The 23,340-nt window shown below is 43.5% G+C and overlaps 1 protein-coding gene and 2 pseudogenes across 1 annotated transcript; 2 read left to right on the top strand and 1 right to left on the bottom strand.

The window, feature by feature from the left end:
• Positions 1–2,803: 2,803 nt before the first annotated feature.
• LOC129501213 (eukaryotic initiation factor 4A-II-like) lies at positions 2,804–4,059 on the top strand (annotated as a pseudogene).
• Positions 4,060–10,610: 6,551 nt separating this feature from the next.
• LOC129501532 (nucleoside diphosphate kinase A-like) lies at positions 10,611–11,059 on the top strand (annotated as a pseudogene).
• A 3,244-nt stretch (positions 11,060–14,303) lies between these two features.
• On the bottom strand, positions 14,304–15,576 carry LOC129501212 (nuclease EXOG, mitochondrial-like). The gene is made up of 3 exons (XM_055312165.1): positions 15,415–15,576; positions 14,884–15,364; positions 14,304–14,767 (listed from the first exon to the last, which is right to left on the bottom strand). The coding sequence occupies exons 1-3, from the start codon at positions 15,574–15,576 to the stop codon at positions 14,304–14,306; spliced, it is 1,107 nt and encodes a 368-aa protein (XP_055168140.1).
• Between the last annotated feature and the right edge of the window lie 7,764 nt (positions 15,577–23,340).

Raw genomic sequence — 23,340 nt, 5'->3', positions numbered from 1 at the left:
ATCACAGCGACACCATGGAGGGGGCGCTGGTAACACAGACGTGCTAACCTATTTTGATTCATTACATGCTTTGGTGATGAACATCTACGTTGAATTACATTTGTGTAAATATGTACCATCAATCTCCTCCCAAATTTGCAAAATGGCAAAACAAACCAGAGGGAAAGCTTCAGAGGATTCGTGGAGGCCAGATCAAGTCTCTCTGCCTGTTGGGACTCTTTTCGGGCCACTCACTGCAGTTCGCTCAATTTCCCCTGTCACCTGCAGGTGGCAGCACCAGCGTCATCGCTGTGAGTCCAAGAGAGAGTAGCTTAGAGACCGAAGATAATGGGGTTGGATAAAGAAGTAAGATCCCATGAACTCTGACTTCGGAAAAAAACATGTCATTCATTTCAACCCCTCCAGGCTAGCTGAACTTGAAACTCCCCATGCTCAGGCCTCGGGGCCCAGAAGAGCTGCTGTGCCGGGCAGGCGATGAGGGCACGTGCAGCATCCTCTCCCCCGCTGCGCCAGGGGCTTGGCAAGGGCCCGTGGGACAGGGCCCAGAACAATACCCTGCGAGGTTATCAGTCCCTGGCGGCCACACTGCAGCGCTGAGGCTGGCCCTTCACCTTTCACAAGTCCATATATCCCTGCATCCACTGCCACAGAGGATCCGCGCATGGTCAGCCGCCTCCCACATGCTGTCCCTCCGGGGGACAGGAGAAGCCTGCCACTGTGCATCTCCGGGGAGGGGGCCTGCTGTGGGCCCCACCACCCTGACTTCCCGCTCAGCGCAGGCCCTGGCAGAAAGCAGAGGAATTGGTCCTGGCTCTGCAGTCTGGGGACAGGAGGTTTTTCCCTTTAGACCAGACAGAGTGGTGGTCATTTTGTCCCACTTTTGCTCTGCAAGGACCTGTTCGCCATCTCTTTCTATGCCTTTTCTCTTTCCCTCAAATAGATACTCATGACATGCAAACCAAATGATTGGAGACTGGCCTTTCACAGAAGGACTTACATCTGTAGGGAAAGAACTGGATACAACTGCATGACAAATCATGGTGTCCTTTCAGACACGTGCACAGGCTGTTGGGGGAGTTCTCTGGGGGCAGTAGGTTCTTTCTACGATTCCTTAAATTACATCTCCTAATTCACAGTGGGCTCATGCCTTACATAGGCCAGGCCAAACATATGTGGCCAAAGGGAAGTCTGACTTTTTGGCAAACCTCCTTCTCTTAGGTGAAGCATGGAGATATGACCTTAGTAATGTGAACAGCAATTTAGAATCTCAAGATAGAAAAAGCATGAAACTCAGAAACTTCTTTAATCAAAGTTGATTCTCTAGGAATTGCAGTTGCTTTTATGCAGCAACAGGTTTGGGAGACACCCATTCCACACATGGACTTCTGACAAGTAAATGTTAATCCCTGGTGTTTGTAATTATGATAATTATTACATGTGAGCACCGTAGCTGGCACCCATTGTCATCTCCTGGTACTCCAGTACAAAGAATCATTAATTTAGTAGGTGGCACACTCCTATTAGTTTGTCAGTGCCCCCCCACCTCATGAAAGCAGGTATAATTATTCTCGTATAAAAATTACTTCTCCCTCTACTTTCCCTACCCAAAATCATCTTTCAGTGAGCTCAACCTTCCAGTGAAGATATCTGTCTCTTCCCCTCCCCCACTCACCTAAAGTCTCTAGACTCTGCCCTAGCTTGACCACCCAGGAAACAGTCTAGATTATACATTATGAAATTTGATTATAGTTGATTAAACACATTGTTAAATATTGCCCTGACTTGTTCTCAGTTTTCTTTCTGAAAGTATAATCTGAACTAGGTTGTGAGTACCAAGAGGACAAGGACCATATTCATTAATCCTGGGTTTAATAAGATATTAATACTGTTAAAAGTATGCTTAATAAATATTTGTTTAATAGATAGGTATCGAGATGACAGTTTATTGTTGAGAAACAGGAAAGTTCATCCACTTTTGATGAGCGTCCGAGTTTCAGCTCTGTGCCAAGAGGCTGCGCTGGGCTGTGTCAAGGATATCAAATATTAGGAAGACAAGGCCCCACTCTAATTTGTGGAGGGATAATGCATTCACACAGCTCACCATAAGGCAGTGTAAATGCCTCAGGAGTGTTAGAAACCAAGAGTCCTAAAGTTCAGAGGGGCAATAGAGAGAGCTCTTGTGGCTGGTGGTTGAGGAAATTTTAGAGAAATAGCTTTAGAGCAGGGCCTTTGGGTATAGGAAGGATTTCAGAAGGTGAAGATGATGGGTGAGAGCTGCAGGCAGAGGGAATGGTATAAGCAAAAGGAGGGGAATGGGAAATAAGTACTAAAACTTGGGAAACCAAGCAACTCAGTTTGCTTGCAGGAATGTGGTAAAAGTTACAATATCTGACATTTATTAAGAAACTCGTGTAGAGAGAAAAAAAAAAGAAACTCGTGTAGGCCTGGTATTATGCTTTGTGTAGTTTATCTTATCTCATCCTCCCAATAATATGTGAAGTAGGTGCTGCTAATACTCCCATTTTATGGATGGAGAAGCAGAGGTGCAGGTAATTTACCCAAGGCCTTAGCACTACTAGGTTGGGATCTGACTCTGGAGTCACGCTATTTGACCTCTAACGTGCATGTGGAAGGAAGGGAGAAACAAGATTGAGAAGATTGTTTGGCAGATGATTTTAAATTGTGCCTTGAATGTTAGAACTCAATCTGGTAAGTAGTGGAGGACTGCTTCTGATTATTGTACAGATAAGCCACCCAGTGACAGTCAGCCTTTAGGAAGACTGATATGGGGGCTGGAGGTAAGATGGATGAGAGGGGACAGAAACAGAGAAAGAAAGACCAAGGAAGAGGTGAATGCAGACAGGGGATAAAAACTCAAAGTGTGAGTGGAGCAATGAGATGGAACACAAGCAATTGTTGTAGAGATGTTTTAGAAGTAGATTCTGGCTTTCCAGTCAGGCGCTGAGTTGTTCTTCAGATCATGTCTGGTAGCTCCATGGTTGTAACAGAGAACATGGAGGCCCAGAGGGAATGGACCCCGGGGACATCATTGAGAGCAACTGGCATGAGATTATCGATAACTTCGACAATATGAATTTAAAGGAATCTTTTCTTCGGGGCATCTATGCTAATGTTTTTGAGAATCCTTCAGCTATTCAACAGAGAACTATTATTCCTTGTATTAAAGATCCAAAAGATAATTCTGGCATTTGGAGACTATATGGGAGAAACTTGTCATGCCTGCATTGGTGGAACTGATGTTTGGAATGAAATGCAAAAACTGCAGGCTGAGGCTCTGCATATTGCTGTTAGTATACCAGGGAAACTGTTTGATATGTTAAACAGAAGATATCTTTCTCCACAATGGATCAAATGTTTGTTTTGGATGAAGCAGATGAAATGTTGAGCCGAGAGTTTAAGGATCAAATCTAGGAGATTTTCCAAAAATTAAATACAAGTATTCAGGTTGTGCTGCTTTCTGCCACAATGCCGACTGATATGTTGAAGGTGATCCAAAAATTCATGAGAGATCCACTTTGAATTCTGGTGAAAAAAGAATTGATCCTTGAAGGAATCAAATAGTTTTATATTAATGTTGAAAGAGAGGAATGGAAGTTGGATACACTTTGTATTTCTACGAAACACTGATGATTACTTAGGCTGTTATTTTTCTCAATACAAGGCACAAGATGGACTGAGAAAATGCATGCCAGGGATTTCACAGTTTATGTCCTGCAAGGTGACATAGACCAGAAGGAAAGAGATGTGTCATGAGGGAATTCTGATCAGAGTCAAGCCCTGTTTTGATCACTTCTGCTTGTTAGCTCATGGGATTGATGTGCAACAAGTGTCATTGGTTATATATTATATCTACCTACTAATTGTGAAAACTATATTCACAGAATTAGCAGAGGGGGGTGATTTTGGGAGGAAAGGTGTGGCTATAAACTTTGTTACTGAAGAAGACAAGAGGATTCTTTGTGACATTGAGACTTTCTACATACTACAGTGGAGGAAATGCCAGTGAATGTGGCTGACCTTATTGAATTCCAGGGATGAGATAGTTTTTTTTTTATATAAATTAATTTTTATTGGTGTTCAATTTACCAACATACAGAATAACACCCAGTGCGGGATGAGATAGTTTTGAATGCAGTGCTTACTGTTGCTGAATAGGTAACCACAATGTGCATTGTGCTTCTTTATTTGGGAATATTTGAATCTTATCTCAATGCTCATAACAGATCAGAAATATAGATTTTGATAGCAAAGCAATGTTAATTGTGAGATTTTTTGAGGAAAGGCTTTATCCTCTTTAGAGGTGGACTGTTGGGGCTGGGTATAAAAGATAGGGTCTGTAAAATCTTTCTAAGAAATTTATTTCCTTCTGTAGAAGTGGTTGTATTAGATGTTTTCTATCATTTAATAATATATTTGTGGACTAAAAGATAAAACTACTATATAAAATCAGCCAATATGTTAAGTTAGCATATCTGCCTTTATTGTATTTGTCATTAGCCCATTAGCCTAAATAGAAAGGCCTTTAAAATTGATTTTTTTAAGAAAGCATTTGAATGCATTTTGTTTGGTATTGTATTTCTTCTTTTTTTTAAGATTTTATTTATCTTTTCATGAGAAACACACGGAGAGAGGCAGAGACATAGGCAGAAGGAGAGGGAGAGGGAGAAGCAGGCTCCCTGTGAGGAGCCTGATGCAGGACTCGATCCCAGAATCTCGGGATCATGACCTGAGTGACCTGAGCCAAGGGCAGATACTCAACCACTGAGCCACCCAGATGCCCCGGTATTGTATTTATTCAGTAAAGTATTTAATTAGTAAAAAAAAGAAAAAGATTCTATAGGGCTTGGTAACTTGGTGAAGTGTCAGGTGAAGGAAAGTGGACAGTTACTTGGACAGTGACTCTAAAGCATCAAGCTGAACCCCAAGGAAATGGCAGCAACATGGATGGGTGCCGGGAGGTAGGCAGAGCTGGTTCAAGAAAGATGGCTCCTTTTGCTTGGTCAGTGGTGTTGGTGGAACTACACTGGACTATATTTTGGAGGTCATGTGCAACAGACGGGGGGTTGGGGGAGATGCCAGTCTGGAACACTGGAGTGAGGTTAGGGCTGAGGGTATAGCTTTGGGAATCCTTCACAGTGAAGACAGGAGAGAGAGAGCCCAAGGGGGGTGGGAGGCAAGGATGGGAGAGAGAGGGCCAAGGGGGGTGGGGAGCCTAGACAAGCGTAGGGAGGAACTGGAGAAAGGCAAGTCACACAAGGCAAAAGAGGGACTGGTCAGTGAGAAGGGAGACTGAAAGGACATTACGAAAGCCAATGCAGAGACTTTTCAAGGCAGAAGGATGGTCAGCATCATCAAGCACTGTGGAAAGTCACAGAAGAAGAGGACTGAATTACTTTGGCAACTAGGGGTCACTAGATCTAACACTAGAGAATGAGATACGCATATTTTGATATGTGTATATGGTAGAATATTCTGCAGACATTAAAAACCAGGCTTTCTAAGAATATTTAAGGATTTGGCAATGAACAAAATGTTAACATATTCTGGGATGTTTTCTTATGTTTTCTGCCAGGCATTCCCACTTTCGTCGAACTGAACAGAGTTATAGGTGGTGCTGAGAACTGGAATGGGATGTGAAAGGCTTGGTTGCTTGATATTGGAAAGGGCTTGGAGTGATGTGCATGAAGGATCAGGGAAGATGAGGAAGAGGACAGGAAGGGGCCTGAGTGACAGATGGTGAAGAAGGCAGAAGAGCCTGGGTATGGCAGAGAACTTGTGAGTGAGAGAGAGGGCATGGCTTGAGTTGGTGAGAGCTGAAGAAGACATAGAGGTATGCTGATGATTGCCACCTTTCAAGGAATGTGATTTCTTGTGTCATTTATTGGAGAAATTGAGGCAAAAATATAAATTTATTTTTAATGACTTTTTGGATGTTGCATAGATGAATCCTCTTTTTTTTTAAAAGGCATTTTGGGCTCAGTCAGTTCAGCATCTGACTCTTGGTTTTGGCGCTGGTAATGATCTCAGGGTCATAGAATCAAGCCCCATATCTGGCTCTTCACTCAGCAGGAGTCTGCTGGAGATTCTCTTTTTCTGTCTCCCTCTAACCCTCCCACTCTCTCTCTCTTTAAAATAAGAACATCTTAAAAAAAAACATTTCATAATGGAAAATTTCCAAACATCCACAAAAACAGAGAAAATAGTTTGATGCACCTGATTCAGCCATCACTCACCTTCACCAATTACTAGTACATGGCCAGTCTATTTCATATGGACCCCACATGCCCCTAGGCATTAATGAGTCTCTTTGGGTGGCTCAGTTGGTTAAATGTCCAACTCTGGTTTAGGCTCAGGTCATGGGATTTAGCCCCGATTTTGGCTCCATGCTCAGTGTGGAGTCTGTTTGTGCCTCTCCCTCTGCTCCTCCCCCTGCTTGTGTTCTCTCTCTCTCAAATAAATAAATAAATAAAATCTTAAAAAAAAAGAAATTAGGCATTGATGAAACAATGGTGAAATTCTAATAAAGTCTGTAAAAACATTAATTTATTAGTTTTGACAAGTGTACTATAGTTCTTTTTTTTCCTTTAAAGATTTTATTTATTTATTCATGAGAGGTACAGAGAGAGAGGCAGAGACACAGGCAGAGGGAGAAGTAGGCTCCATGCAGGGAGCCCAATGCAGGACTTGATCCAGGAACTCCAGGATTATGCTCTGAGCGGAAGTCAGAAGCTCAACTGCTGAGCCACCCAGGGGTCCGTACAGTTCTATGAGATATTAATATTTGGGGTGGCTGGATAAAGAGAACATGAGACCTTTTTTTCACAATATTTGCAACCTTTTTAGAAGTCTGAATTTACTTAAAAATAACAGAGTTAAAAATTTGAAAGAGAAATTTCAGTAGAGTGACAGAGATTGAAATTAGATTGTAGGGGATTAAGAAATAAAGGAAGAGGGCAGCCCGGGTGGCTCAGCGGTTTAGCACCTGCCTTCAGCCCAGGGCGTGATCCTGGAGACCTGGGATCGAGTTCCACGTCAGGCTCCCTGCATGGAGCCTGCTTCTCCCTCTGCCTCTCTCTCTTCTCTGTGTGTATCTCATGAATAAGTAAATAAAATATTAAAAAAAAAGAAATAAAGGAAGACAGGAAAGAACATGTTGCAACATCTGGCCATAGTTCAAGGGAGTAGGAAGATTACAATAGTTTTTTAATATATTGTTTTTTAGACTGGAGGAGAGGGGTGACCTGGGTTGCTCAGTCAGTTGAGTGTCCAACCCTTGATCTCAGTTCAAGTCTTGATCTTAGGATTGTAAATTCAAGCGCTGCATTGGGCTCCACGCCTAGTGTAAAAAAAGGACTGGAGACCTGAGCTTGTGGGCAGGAAGGCCAGAGGAGTTTGAAGATATAAAAGTAAAATCTTTTTTTTTGTGTTTAAAATTTTCTGTAATAAGTTCTTTTAAAATAAATAAATTAATTGATGTTATAATGAAGGATAAAAGCCAGAGCAGATATGGGTTTGCATGGACAGGGAAATAAAAACCACACCGCTAGGGGCACCTGGATGGCTCAGTTGGTTGAGCATCTGCCTTCGGCACAGGTCATGATCTTGGGGTCCTGAGATGGAACTCCACATTGGGCTCCCTGCTCAGTGGGGAGTCTTCTTCTCCTTCTCCCTCTGCCTCTCCCCTCTGCTCATGCTTTCTCTCTCTCTCTCTCTCTCTCTCTCAAATGAATAAATAAAATATTAAAAAACAAAACAAAAACAAAAAACAAAACCTCACCTCTTTTTCTGAAATAGGAGGGATCCAGGAGAGGTTGGATGTGGCCAGAGAGAAATTCTAAGGTGGAGAGAAATGGTTGAGGTAGACTTTTTACTGAAGAGGAAAATGAAAATGACATCCTCAGATGAAAGTGAGAGACATGGGGATGAAATTGGAAACTTGTTGATACTTGAAAATGCTTTGCAATGGCTGGAAAGAAACAACAGTAAGCCAATTCTAGATGGATAACCATGGGAGCAGGGAGGGCCCATAAGAAGTTGGGGAGTAGAAATACTTAGCAGGCCTTGTGGTATAGTTGTGATACTTTCTCTAGCGAAACTTGGCAGCCCTGGGGTGAGCAGATGGTAGGTGACCTAGAGTGAGGGTTGGTGTTGGAAGTGTTGGCAGGTAAAATGGCCAAGGGGGCCAAGGATGTTTGCAAAGGCAGCACTGAATGGCTGGTGGCCAAGAGGTAGACTTGCTTGTCCCTGGTCCCATGGGGTTACATCAATCAACATGCCATTGACCTTGATATGTAGAGTTCTTGGATATTCTTCGTTTAGCCAAGGGGGATAGTTATTTCGGCAAAGGCCAACTCATAAAATGACAGATTCAGGGTTTACCTTGTTTGTAGTTTGCTCTATCTTTTGCGGTTCTGTTCTCTTTGGATGAACCACTAGCGGGATGTTCATGATTCCAGAGATGAGTCTCCCTTCTCTTCTGTGGTTTTACTCACAGTCTGAGATTCTTGGCATTGATTACTTCCTCAAGTGAGGAGAATGGGCATTTCTATCCGCAATTTCCAGTTAATATATTTGGTTCTTTGATTTCTCAGGTGGGTTCTGGGAACAAACTGAGCAATGACACAGAAAAGTCACCTGCCCTCCCTCCTTAGGTAGAAGAGCATCCTAAGGTGTTAGAAACATACCTTGCTCTGCAACCACAGCTTTCAGCCCTTTAAGGGCTTTGGGAAATCATTCCTCATGAGAAAGTAACTCAAAGCCAGGAAAGTGTTTCTAAAAAGATGATGTCTTAATTTGTTAGGACTGTCATAATAAAGTACCACAAATTGGGTGGGTTTCATAATAGAAATTTATTGTCTCACAGTTCTGGATGTTAGAAGTCCAAGGTCAAGGTGTCATCAGGGTTGGTTTCTTTTGAGGACTGTGAAGGAAAGGTCTGATCTAGGCCTCTCTCCTGGGATTGTAGGTGGCTGTCTTTTTCTTCCTTATGTATGTCCATGCCAGTGCCCAAATTTCCTCTTTTTATAAGGACACTAATCATATTAGATTAGGACCTACCTTAATGATCTCGTCCTAACTTAACTAATTGTATCTGCAATGACCCTATTTCCAAATAAGGTCACATTTTCAGGCACCAGGGGTTAGGGCTTCAACATATGAAATTGGGGTTGGGGGCACAATTCAAACCATAACAGATGGGTTGGCACAGTCCCTTCTTTGTCTCTTCTTCACCATTTCCATCTTGTAGGCCCTCATGATCCTCTACCAGAGGTAGTGAAATAGCTTCACATGAACCCTTGTCTCCTGTCCCTCAACTTTGGTCGACCTTGCATGTTGCCATCAGATTCATATTTCTAAAATTCCCACTTTTATCATGATTCCTGATTACAAATCATCCATGGTTCATTGCCTATGGGAATGGTCCCAAAGCTTTCCAGTTTGTTGGAATCATGCAGCAAGTTTGAAGGAATTCCTGAACTCTATCCTCTGACATTCTGATTTATAAGGTCTGACATTTTTTTAAGCTCCCCAGATGATTTTTATCATGAGATGCACCAATTTAGAGAATAGACTCATACTCCCCACAATCTGACCCAGTTTACCCTTTAACGTCATCATCCTTTAGAACCCTCTGTTCTTTTTGGACCCCAAAAAGTGAGCTGGACCACTTGAGGAGACCCTCCCTGTCCCTGCTTCTCCAGCCTGCTCTAGTTCCCAAGTTCCACCTTTTCTCTGGAGTCTCTCTACCATTCCATTCCTCTGTTACCTCCCCTCCTTGACCTCTAGTATCTTCCGTCATTAGTCACTAGGCAGAGAGCTGCACCTTGTGAAGGTTCATAGATCACAAAACGCCAGGGCTGGGAGCACCCCAGAGACCAGATGTGTCTCAAAGGGCCTCAGGGTTCAGAGGAGGAAACTGAGGCCTCTACGTGATTTGCCCAGGGTCATACAGTTCAGGATGTGACTCCAAACAGACGGACTAAATAAAAACCTTAGATTTCCTATCACTTCCCCTACCCCATAGAGCCAGTCATTGTCCTCTGGCAGAGGCTGGATCAAATGTGTTCTCTGCAGAGGCTGAGCTGCAGAGGCTTTGGAGTTGAGGACTCAGAGCAGGGCACCTACTGAAAAGAATGGAGTTAAGTAAGAGACCACATACCGAATAGGCTCCCCCCACCCCCAGTACACTGTCATCAGAAATACCTGAAGCAAAAAACTGGGTCACTTCTTTCTGGAGAAACTGACCAGTCTAAGAGGAGATACAGACAGAGAGGATTAATCAACAAAGTGGCTGGTTTCCAACAAGCCCCACCCATGTAGTCAGTCAGCCTTTGGTCTCTTGCTTTCACATGTGAATAAATAGTCATGATCACCAGAGACCCCCCCGCCAAAAAAATGAAAAGCACAAGAAATAAAGAAGGTCTTGTAGCCCAGATAGAAGTGCAAAAAAGAAAAATAGGTTTTATGTAAAAGACTGGGAGATGGAAGAGCATAAGACTTTTCAATAGCAAGTTGGAAATTAGAAGATGATGGACGGGGAGTGGGGTGGGTGCCAGAAGGAGTTGTGGCCAGAGCAGCTGGAGGGGACCATGGCCAACAGTGATTGCACCTTCATTGCCATCAAGCCTAATGGGGTCCAACCCAACCTCACGGGGGAGATCATCGAGCATTTTGAGCAAAAGGGATTCTGTCTCATTGTTATAAAATTAATTCAGGCTTCTGAAGACCTTCTCAAGGAGCACTATATTGACCTGAAGGACTGTCCATTCTTTGCTGGCCTGGTGAAGTACATGCAGTCAGGGCCTGTGGTTGCCATGATCTTGGAGGGCCTGAATGTGGGGAAGGCAGGCCGAGTGATGCCCGGGGAGACCAACCCTGCAGACTCTAAGCATGGGACCATCCGTGGGGACTTCTGCATCTAACTTGGCAGGAACATTATCCACAGCAGTGATTCTGTGGAGGGTGCGGGGGAGATTGGCTTGTGGTTCCAGCCTGAAGTGCTGGTGGATACAAGAACTGTGCTCAGAACTGGATCTAAGAGTGATGAATGACGAGACAGCAGACCTTAGTGCTTTGCCTGTTCCACTCCCTCTCCCTCCCATGAGCAGGGGGCCAGGCTCTTGCAAATCCAGTTATTTTTGAAAACTTCCTTATAACCTGGAGGGGACTTCTTGGAGCTGGGAGTGCTCCCTGTATAGTACTATGTGCTACCATCAGATTAAAATGTTTCATCCATTAAAAAAATGATGGACAAATACCTTCAATATTCTATGGAAAATAGTTTTTGACTTAGATTTCCTTATCCAGATAAACCATCCACTGAGTCTCAGAGTAGGCCAATTCAGAGAGGCAAAATGCTTGTGTCCCACGTATACTTTCTCAGGAAGATAGTAAAGAATATGAGTCTCCTAAACAATTAAAACAAGGAAGAGGGAGCCTGGGATTGAGGAAATAAGGGATTTGACACAAGAGAGAGGACACCCAGGATCATGGAAAACACAAGGCAGCAGGCCTCAGGAAGAAGCAACCAGACAAGAGCAGAAGGTAGAGGGCTTCAGGAGCAAAGAAAATTAAAGAACTGATAGATCATCTCATGCATTGACCATGTGAAAATTACATTGACAGGCCGTGACAGAATATGGGGAGAGTTAACCACAGGAATAAAGAGACTAATGATGAAAACATGGACAAAGGGCAGCAAGGAAGGATGTAGTCAAGAAAAGAATTGACCAAGAACTCTCAATGTGCTTGGCTGTATTAAGAGGAGGCTTATAATTCTATGTGAGAATTTGGGGGAGGAAATTGAGACATAGAAAGATAAGGCAATTATCTAATCTAGGAAAAACAGAAAGCTGTACCAGAAAGGAACTGTCATCATGGCACATTATACGACTTAGCTGTGAACAATATTGTATACCAATGATAACATAAACAATAAACAAAAACAAAACAAAACAAAACAAAAGCCAATAAATACAGATTTAACCAAAAATTGAAATGTAACTATATTATAGAGATTAAGGCATGATAAATGCATGCATGTGTGTGTGTCATTAATTACACTATTGTGTCTCAGCTTCAAATCCACCCTTCCACACTCTGCTCTACTGATGCTGGGGTTGCTGCTCTGCAAACAGCCTTTCTACTTTGTTGGCTCCTTACGAGGCTCTGTCAGCAGGGGAACTACAGTGATAATGTAGTTATCCACTACAGTGATAATGTAGAGCTGGAGGAAGAAAGGCCTTACACCTTCTCATCTGCTGCTTCTTTCTCAGTGTTCAGTCATGCATTCGATTAGTCAACAAAGTTTTATTGAGTGACTATTGTGTGCCAAGCACTGTTCTAAGTTTTTTGGACTTGTCTGACAATTTTGCTGCCTCCATAAAGCTTACCTTCTAGTGCAGAGAGATAATAAACAATGTATATAATAAATTGCATAGTATTGTGGGGGGGTGTGGAGAAAGAAAGCAGAGTAGGAGTGGTTGGGAGTGCATGGGTGAGTATTACAATTTTATTTATTTATTTTAATGGGTTTTTAAAAAAGATTTTATTTATTTGAGGAGAGGGAGAAAAAAGAGAGAGACACAGAGATCATGGGTGAGCACAAGTGGGAGGAGGGGCAGATAGTGAGGGAGAAGTAGACTCCCTGCTGAGCAAGAATTTGATCCCTTAATTTCTGTCTCTAGCTGTAAATTTAAAGTAGAAATAATTCCAGACCCTTGATTCAACGGCTTTTTCCTCACTTCAAAACTTTTGGTGGGAATGCCTGTTAAATGTGTTGATATGAAGATATTGCTTTAATGTGTGTGCTTTCCATGTATACTTTCACATTCTTCAGGGTATGAATTACTAGAAAGTTGCTGAAAAATTTTCTTTTTTTTTCATTATCATCTTACCTTTATATTAAAGCCTTGGCATTTGTTACAAACACACAAAACACCATAAAAACTGTTCTTGTAATACCACTTGAAAAGACAGCAGAGCTAGGGTACATTTAGACAAGCTCCTGGGCCCTATTTTAAGGTATTTCACTGTCTATACTTATGGTAGGCCGGGAAAGGATTCCATGTAAACCCAAATGCAGAGACATGGCTCAGAAAAAAAGTCACTGCTTCCCCTAAAAATAGTGAGAATTGTCTTTGAGTATTTGGCTCAAAGCACTGCCTGCCCCGTACTACCCAGGGAAGCAAATCATGAGCTCCTGGATCTGTGGGCACAGACTTTTAGGTCCCTTAATCTTTGGAACAAATTGCTCACCTTAAAAAGCAAAGAATATATCAACTTGGCACCATCTGGTCACTAAAAGAACTGCATTCCTGGAGGCAAGTAGGGGCTCTGATAAACCCCACAAAGCAATGCCCTCTAACTTTCAAACACCTGTGATTGTTTCTTCCCAAAGAGCTGAGGGCTCAAGTCAGAGGACATTCAGGACCCTTTCGCTCGATGGCAGACAAGAAACCAGACCCCTCTTAGCAAACGGGTCCAGGATCACCGATTCCCATGTGAATACAGTTCTGAGTCAAAAGCCTCTGTGTCAGGATTATTTCAATCTATTTCATGTTGTCTTTCTTCTCAGCCCCACATGCCTTCTGGGGTTACTTCTTTGGAAAGGTGAACCCTGGACAAAATATGTAAGCTCCCCAAGGCTTAATTTCTTTACACGTAAAATGAGGGCAGTGGTATTTATGTCGGAGAATCGCTGTAAAGCAATGAGCTTGGTATAGTGAACACGCTACGTGTGCAGAAAGTGTAGCTGAAGGCTTCTATAGGACACAAATGGAGGACCAGCAGCTCTATGAGAGAAGGAGCAAGAAACAAATATGTAACAGGACAGTACACAGAGGGTATCCAAATGCCACCTTAAAGACCAACTCAGGTCCTAGAGAAAGAAAACATTCGACACTGGCCTCCAGGAAAGATGAGCAGATACATCAAAGACCGTGCATGATTCAGAGGCATGAAAATAAAATGCTTTCCCGCGCTAACATCCAGACAGACACAAAGACCAGGTCATCTTGTGTCCAGAGTCCTGTGTGAACCCGACACAAGATCAGCACCCAATCCGCAGGTCCTATGGTTCCCTTAATAATCCATTCTTGCATCAAATAAAAAACTGACAAAACTTTTAGATCTTTCATCTTTTTGGGGCGAAATTTAGTCTTAAATTTAGGAGTTAATCATTTCTTTTAAGCAAGCAAAGCTACTAAAATGCACTAGCCTGAAGAGGACACACCTGCTTCATTACAGATGCTGTCACATATCTTCTGAGAAAAAAAAAAAAACTAAGATGAGTTTCTCTCCAGGATTCCTGCCTGCTCCTTAGCTTGGAGTTCTTCTAGCTTCTTCTTATAGCGGCTCATGAAGGAATCATCCGGTTCAGTCCCTGCATTCTTCAAATGTTCCATGATCTTTTCCAGCCTGAGTACTGATCGGGCTCCCTCAATCTTCCTTGTGCTCAGGTACAGAGTGAACTCCTGGAAATCCAGGAGCTTACAGGTGTCCACGGAGCAGATATTCCTGATACCACTAGTTCTATCCAAATGAGGAAAAAACACCAGTCCTGACAACTTTTCCAGATCCTGAAGGCTCACTTGGAATTCATTTAACTGGGGTTGGAAGCCAATGGCTTCATTGGGCACCACAAAGGCCCCTATTGCCAGCGGTTCAGCAGACGTCGGGCTTCTGCGAGCCAGGATCACTTTATAAAGGTGCGAGGGGACTGCCACATTGTCCTCACCAATCACTTTCTTGGCAGGTCAATTAAAATGTTCGGGCCAGAATCTTCAGGTATGTTTCACTTGTCTGGAATCAATCTCTTCTTGCAACAGGCACAGCAGAGAAAGCACATGGATGACCTCAGCTGGTAACTAACTGTTTTCTTTCCATCACTTCCAGTCTGAGGTAAGGTCAATGGTCCAGATACTATCCAGAGATCTTCAAACCTCTCTGTCAGTTCTCGACAGTACATTTCTATTCTGTTCCAATATCCAGCATTATCATCAAAATTCTGAGGCACAATATTAGAAAGGTAAAAAGTTTCAGCCATGGCTTTAGATGAAAATTTGTTATTTCCTGCTGGAGCCATGTGTCCTCGTGACCACCCGCTCCCAATATAGTCTTCATTGAAGGCACTGAAGGTTGGTGGGATGTTGGGATCAGGCTTGAACTTACAATGTTTTCTGTTGGCATCACCCATTATCTTGCTTTTGGATATATGTTCAAGAACCCATCTGGGCACCCGCTTTGACTGATCATAAGACAAGGCATGATTAGTGTAATGCCTAGTCTCTGTTCCAGTTAAAGGGGCTCCAAATTGTTCCAAGAGAGACTTTTCTGCAGAACCCCAGTAGTTCTCTTGCTAGATGCGAAGTATCAGACGGAGCAAGTAAAATCGTCGGGCTCCCTCAGTGCCGGCGCCGCCTCGGCGCTCTGCCTCTCGAGCAACTGCACGGCCGCGAACCCGCCTGCCGCCGCGCCCACCGCAGCTCCGGCCACGAAGACGCCCAGAGAGCGCCCGGAGCCTCCGAGGCGGGAAGCAAAAGTTTTGGCAGCCATCCCCCCCGGAGCGCCTGCCTTTTGCCGCTGAAAAATTTTCTGGACAATTATTTAATGCTAGCCAAAAAAAAAAAAAAAAAAAAAAAGCTTAATTTTTGGTGCCAATGCTCAGAGACTATCTGCCTCCTTCTTGGCTCCCTGGGGCATCTTTTCCTAGTATTGAGGAAATTCTTTTCTGTTTATACTTATTCCACATATTCTGCTTTTATCCACAAGCGCTCTTCTCTCTTTGGTGCTTATGCTTTTTTTTTTTTTAAAAGATTTTATTTATTTATTCATGAGAGACACACACAGAGAAAGGCAGAGATATAGGCCAAGGGAGAAGCAGGCTCCATGTGGGGAGCTCAATGCGGGACTTGATCCCAGGACCCCAGGATCATAACCTGAGCCAAAGGCAGATGCTCAACCACTGAAGCACCCAGTGGCCCAGTGCTTATGCTTTTGGAACTAAAGCGTGGAAAGTGTGGAGGAAGGAAAGTGTGTTGTATGCCATTATTGTTTTCTGTGCTGCCACATACCTCGCCTGAGATAGAGCAGGGCAATCCTTAAATTGGGTTGAAAGGAAAAGAGAAAGAGAAAATGAGACAGAGAAAAAAAGATGGACATTTCAACATATTACCCATATTACCCAGCCACATTTAGTCCACCCTTCTAGCACTCAGAAATCTGTGTGCTCTATTTTCTGGAATCGTGGGCAGCTAAGTGACAGTGAAAATTAGCAGTCAGAAGTTTGTTTTGATTTCATTTGTTTTCTTCACACCTCTTAAAAATTACATAAGAAATAAATATTCATTGCAGAAAAACTTTTTAAAAAAGACAAGATATTGAAATAAATTTTAAAATATCACTTGTAATCTCAGAAGTAATTGCCCTGTGCAACATAACCACCATTCACTCAACGCAAGAAATCAATACATGTGGAGAAACAGAAATAAGAGATAAAGCACTGGAAATGTGTGAATCTCCGGCTCCAGAAGCTTCCGAGACTCAGTGCTTGTGGCTTGGTGGTTTCATTATTTTGCCCATGAATGCTCAACACCATCACACTGATCTTCTCTATTGGATAACACTCTTTTGGTTGAAAGCAACAGAAACCTAATTAGTGTTTATTTCTACAAAAATGAATAGAAACAGAAGGTCGGAGTGCCTGGGTGGCTCAGCTGGTTAAGATCTGCCTTTGGCTCAGGTCATGATCCCAGAGTCCTGGGATAAAGCTCCCTGTCAGGCTCCCTGCTCAGCAGGGAGTCTGCTTCTCTCTCTCTCTCTCTCTCTCTCAAATAAATTAATAAAATCTTAAAAAAAAAGAAATTGGGAAGCCTGGGTGGCTCAGTGGTTGATAGCCTGCCTTCGGCCCAGGGCGTGATCCCGGGGTCCTGGGATCAAGTCCCACATCGGTCTCGCTGCATGGACCCTGTTTTTCTCTCTGCTTGTGTCGCTGCCTCTCTCTGTGTGTCTCTCATGAATAAATAAATAAAATCTTTTTTTTAGAAAAGATTTTATTTTTATTTATTTACTTATTTACTTATTTATTTTTTATTTTTTATTTTTTTATAAATTAATTTTTATTGGTGTTCAATTTACCAACATACAGAATAACACCCAGTGCTCATACCGTCAAGTGTCCGCCTCAGTGCCCGTCACCCATTCACCCCCACCCCCCGCCCTCCTCCCCCTCCACCACCCCTAGTTCATTTCCCAGAGTTAGAAGTCTCTATGTTCTGTCTCCCTTTCTGATATTTCCCACACATTTCTTCTCCCTTCCCTTATATTCCCTTTCACTATTATTCATACTCCCCAAATGAATGAGAACATACACTGTTTGTCCTTCTCTGATTGACTTACTTCACTCAGCATAATACCCTCCAGTTCCATCCATGTCGAAGCAAATGGTGGGTATTTGTCATTTCTAATGGCTGAGTAATATTCCATTGTATACATAAACCACATCTTCTTTATCCATTCATCCTTCGATGGACACCGAGGCTCCCTCCACAGTTTGGCTATTGTGGACATGGCTGCTAGAAACATCGGGGTGCAGGTGTCCCGACGTTTCGTTGCATCTGAATCTTTGGGGTAAATCCCTAACAGTGCAATTGCTGGGTCGTAGGGCAGGTCTATTTTTAATTCTTTGAGGAACCTCCACACAGTTTTCCAGAGTGGCTGCACCAGTTCACATTCCCACCAACAGTGTAAGAGGGTTCCCTTTTCTCCACATCCTCTCCAACATTTGTTGTTTCCTGCCTTGTTAATTTTCCCCATTCTCACTGGTGTGAGGTGGTATCTCATTGTGATTTGGATTTGTATTTCCCTGATGGCAAGTGATGCAGAGGATTTTCTCATGTGCATGTTGGCCATGTCTATGTCTTCCTCTGTGAGATTTCTCTTCATGTCTTTTGCCCATTTCATGATTGGATTGTTTGTTTCTTTGCTGTTGAGTTTAATAAGTTCTTTATAGATTTTGGAAACTAGCCCTTTATCTGATATGTTATTTGCACATATCTTCTCCCATTCTGTAGGTTGTCTTTGAGTTTTGTTGACTGTATCCTTTGCTGTGCAAAAGCTTCTTATCTTGATGAAGTCCCAATAGTTCATTTTTGCTTTTGTTTCTTTTGCTTTCGTGGATGTATCTTGCAAGAAGTTACTGTCTCACATTTATATCTTTCATCCATTTTGAGTTTATCTTTGTGTATGGTGCAAGAGAGTGGTCTAGTCTCATTCTTCTGCATGTGGATGTCCAATTTTCCCAGCACCGTTTATTGAAGAGACTGTCTTTCTTCCAGTGGATCGTCTTTCCTCCTTTATCGAATATTAGTTGACCATAAAGTTCAGGGTCCACTTCTGGGTTCTCTATTCTGTTCCATTGATCTATGTGTCTGTTTTTGTGCCAGTACCACACTGTCTTGATGACCACAGCTTTGTAGTACAACCTGAAATCTGGCATTGTGATGCCCCCAGATATGGTTTTTTTTTTTTAAATTCCCCTGGCTGTTCGGGGTCTTTTCTGATTCCACACAAATCTTAAAATAATTTGTTCTAAGTCTCTGAAGAAAGTCCATGGTATTTTGATAGGGATTGCATTATACGTGTAAATTGCCCTGGGTAACATTGACATTTTCACAATATTAATTCTGCCAATCCATGAGCATGGAATATTTTTCCATCTCTTTGTGTCTTCCTCAATTTCTTTCAGAAGTGTTCTATAGTTTTTAGGGTATATTTTGAGAACCATTTGAATGGTAAATGGTTCTCCAACCTTTTATTTTCAGGTTGTAGGTGTCCTTCTGTCTAAAATGAGTCTCTTGTAGACAGCAAATAGATGGGTCCTGCTTTTTTATCCAGTCTGAAACGCTGCGCCTTTTGATGGGGTCATTAAGCCCATTCACGTTCAGAGTTACTATTGACAGATATGAGTTTAGTGTCATCATGATATCTATTTAGTCCTTGTTTTTGTGGATTGTTCCACTGAACTTCTTCTTAAAGGGGAGTTTTAAGAGTCCCCCTTAAAATTTCTTGCAGAGCTGGTTTGGAGGTCACATATTCTTTCAGTTCCTGCCTGTCTTGGAAGCTCTTTATCTCTCCTTCCATTTTGAATGAGAGCCTTGCTGGATAAAGTATTCTTGGTTGCATGTTCTTCTCATTTAGGACCCTGAATATATCCTGCCAGCCCTTTCTGGCCTGCCAGGTCTCTGTGGAGAGGTCTGCTGTTACCCTAATATTCCTCCCCATGAAAGTCAGGGACTTCTTGTCTCTTGCTGCTTTAAGGATCTTTTCTTTATCTTTGGAATTTGCAAGCTTCACTATTAGATGTCGAGGTGTTGAACGGTTTTTATTGATTTTAGGGGGGGATCTCTCTATTTCCTGGATCTGAATGCCTGTTTCCCTTCCCAGATTGGGAAAGTTTTCAGCTAGGATTTGTTCAAATACATATTCTGGCCCTCTGTCCCTTTAGGCGCCCTCGGGAACCCCAATTAAACGTAGGTTTTTCTTCCTTAGGATGTCATTTATTTCCCTTAATCTGTCTTCATGGTCCCTTAATTGTCTGTCTCTTTTTTCCTCAGTTTCCCTCTTTGCCATTAACTTGTCTTCTATGTCACTCACTCGTTCTTCCACCTCGTTAACCCTCGTCGTTAGGACCTCTAGTTTGGATTGCATCTCATTCAATTGATTTTTAATTTCTGCCTGATTGGATCTAAATTCTGCAGTCATGAAGTCTCGTGAGTCCTTAATGCTTTTCTAGAGCCACCAGTAGCTGTATAATAGTGCTTCTGAATTGGCTTTCTGAGATTGAATTGTAATCCAGATTTTGTAACTCTGTGGGAGAGAGGGCTGTTTCTTTTTCTATTTATTTATTTATTTATTTATTTATTTATTTATTTATTTATTTATTTATTTATGACAGTCACAGAGAGAGAGAGAGAGAGAGAGAGAGAGAGAGAGAGGCAGAGACACAGGCAGAGGGAGAAGCAGGCTCCATGCACCAGGAGCCCGACGTGGGATTCGATCCCGAGTCTCCAGGATCGCGCCCCGGGCCAAAGACCGGCGCCAAACCACTGCGCCACCCAGGGATCCCGAGAGGGCTGTTTCTGATTCTTTCTTTTGAGGTGAGGTTTTCCTTCTAGTCATTTTGCTCAGTGCAGAGTGGCCAAAAACAAGTTGTATTGGAACACGGGGGAGTATCTTCTGAATCTGTAGACTTTAAGTCCCTTGACTTCCCCTGGAACTGGTCCGTCCAGCTGGTCTTCTGGGGGAGGGGCCTGCTGTGCTGATTTTCAGGTGTTAGCACTTGGGGGAGCTGCTCTGTCCCTGCCTGCTGCAGGGCTCAGTGGGGGTTGTTTACCCCGTGAGGCCCCTGGAGGAACAACCCCAGTGGCGGGGCCAGCTCTGGAGCCCTGGAGTCAGCCCCCGCAGTAACTCCAGAGCTCTTGGTCTGCAGGGCCTGGAGGCTCCGGGGCGGGGCCGCTGATCTGCCCAGCTCGGGGCAGGAGCGTCCTCGCTGTCCTGGGCCCTCCCGGCCTCTGCCTGTCCCGGGGGAGGCCGGATCCTGGGCTGTGTCCCTGCGCCCTGTGTTCCGGGGCCTGCGCTGGTGGATTCGCGCTCCCGCCCCGCAGCTCCCTCCCTGGAGCCGCTCCCGAGCCCCTCCGAGCTGCTCCGGCCCCGCCGTGCGCGCTGCAGCCCTTAGGGAGCTCGGCGCACTCTCCGGGGGCGCAGGTGTCTGTTAGTGTCCCCGGGAGCCCGAGGGCGTCCCCGCCCTCCTGGGTCCTGCTCCAACTCCCTGCGAGCCCCTTTCCGCCCGCCCGGGAAGGTTGGTGCAGCTCCTGCTCCTCCGGGACGGGGCTCTCCTGTCCTGGGGACACTCGCCCTGGCCTCAGCCCGGCTCCTCGCAGGGCCCCTCCCCGTCGGAGGCCTTTTGTTTCTTTATTTCTTCTTCCCCGTCTTCCTACCTTGATAGAAGCGCGAACTCTTCTCACTGTAGCGTTCCAGCTCTTCTCTCTTTAAACCTCAGGCCGAATTCGTAGATTTTCAGGATCATTTGAAGGTTATCTAGGTAATTTGGTGGGGACAGGTGATTTGGGGACCCTACTCTTCCGCCATCTTGCCCTTCCTCCTTCAATAAATAAAATCTTTAAAAAAAAAAAAGAAATAGAATGTCTGCTCAGGTTGCGTAAGTTTGACTATTGGCTCTTTCATGGTCTTTAGCATATTACCTAACCTTTTAAAGCCCGTGTTTCTTCTTCTAGAAAATGGTACCCATCTTCTCAAGAAGTTGTTACAGAGTTTGAATGAAATAAAATGTGTGCCTGCTGCATGATAACCATTCCACAAATGGCATCTGGCATCAGCAGTAATTGAATAGTATCTAGTCTCCAGAGGAGTGGGGAAGTTATGTTGCTAGCATGTTGTTACTAACGGAAGTTGGAAGGCAGAAAACAACGAGTGGGGCAGGAGCTTTCCTTCCCACACGTACACTTCCTCGAGAATTCCACTATCATCTGCTGCATGCACTGCTGGTATGGACAGCTGGTGGGTGACATCCTCCTCCACCACGAGCTCCCCAGAGAGCATCCACAGCGCCCTGCTTGCTAGTGACTATTTCTTGATTACTGGGCAGCACCCTGTAGCCAGAGTCCAGGAGAACTCCAAACTTCAAGAGTCTTGAGGGGAGGTTTTGCCCCAGATTCTCTGGGTTGCTGAGACCTCTGTGTTTTGAGACAGTGGTTTCTGGCATGCTGGGATGTGGAGAATCCTGTAAGATGCCACTGAGAGTTTACAGTTGCTCTTTCTACAGAGGATACACTTGCACATTATGTTTTGTCCTATGTCCATCTTTTTGTCTTTTTTAGGCAAATCAAATCCATTTGGAGGGTCTAGTTAATAAAATATGTAATGAAAAACCAGTTTGGTAAAAAAAAAAAACCTCTTCAGAAATAGATATCTTAATCTCGACTTTGCAGATCTTCAACTGTTCTTATAGAACAACCAAAGTTTCTTAATGGGATAGTTACTGAAACACAGCCTGGGACTAGTACACTCTGGTCTGCAGGGCCAAGTCATGTCAACATCTCACCCAGAATTTGTGATGAACTCAGATACAAATAATCCTATCTGGCTTGTAATAGTATTGAAAATATAGCCTCAAAAAAGGGACGTGCTGTTTCTCATCACATCTCGGGGTTCAGGCTGGGGAGGCTGTTGGGTGATTTCTCCTCCTGGTGCTGTAGGCTAGACAAAGCTGACACCTATGTGAATTGTGGGCTTGTGATCCAAGCAGACAGGTTTTTCCTAAGTATGGCTAACTGAGTCACAAACGATAGCACCTCACCCCACCCATTTGTTTTTTTCCTACGAAAATAAAAATCTCCATTAAAAACAAACAGCAATTAAACAATTTCTAATCTTCACCATACATACAAGGCAACCTGCAATTTAGAGCAAGATTTAAAGAGACAGACACATCTCTTAGTTCTTTTCCCACCCATCTGCTTCAATAGCTGGGAATCTTTGCTTAATCTGACTCCAGGTCTTTCTTTGCATCTGAGAAAAACACCCTGCATCTTCCGTAGCTTCTCCATGTCCCAGTTGCAACTTCGGGAACTCTGATCAGTGCTGTTAAAGTTGTAATTTAAAGCTTTGGGGAGGCCCAGGCTCTCTCTGTGAGAGACAGTTATCAGTTCTCATTATCAAAACCACTCATTCCCCTTTTGTTGCTCTATGTAATAGAGAAAGCAGCTTCCTGTTCCTGGTGACTTGACAGAACCAGGCAGAGAGAGAGAGAGAGATTATGGCCATGGCAGGTGTGCACAGCAGGGTCCTTCCCAAACCTCCTGCTCTGCAGTCCTTTTATAATCTAGAGTCAGTGGTTCCCCTTTTCAGAGCGGCTAGTCTACTTTGCCTCCTCATAGGGCAGAGAGGAGGAGCCCGATGGTTAAATTAGACAGGATGCAGTGGGTCTTCCTGCCCTTGAAAGTTTCCAGACCACTTCTACCACAGCCCATATTAATTTCCAGAAATCACTTTTCACTTTTCTCTGAGAAGCACACATAGCTTCAAACATTAAGCAATGCCAGAAGGCTCATGAGGAAAAACAGCTGTCTCCTGCCCCATTTACTCAAGCTACTTTTAGTTCTTTCTCCCCCCTTTATTATTTATCTCTTTTTTTCTACATGATATACATATATTGTTGGCTTGAGTCGTGAGTCTTTGATGGTATTACCTATTGGCTCTCTCAGTTTTTATTTTTTTAAGATTTTATTTAGTTATTCATGA

This window comes from Nyctereutes procyonoides, unplaced genomic scaffold (assembly GCF_905146905.1).
Source record: "Nyctereutes procyonoides isolate TBG_1078 unplaced genomic scaffold, NYPRO_anot_genome, whole genome shotgun sequence".
NCBI classification, from domain to species: Eukaryota; Metazoa; Chordata; class Mammalia; order Carnivora; family Canidae; genus Nyctereutes; species Nyctereutes procyonoides.
Note: the sequence above shows the minus strand (reverse complement) of the source record. Positions and strands in the feature narration are given on the sequence as shown.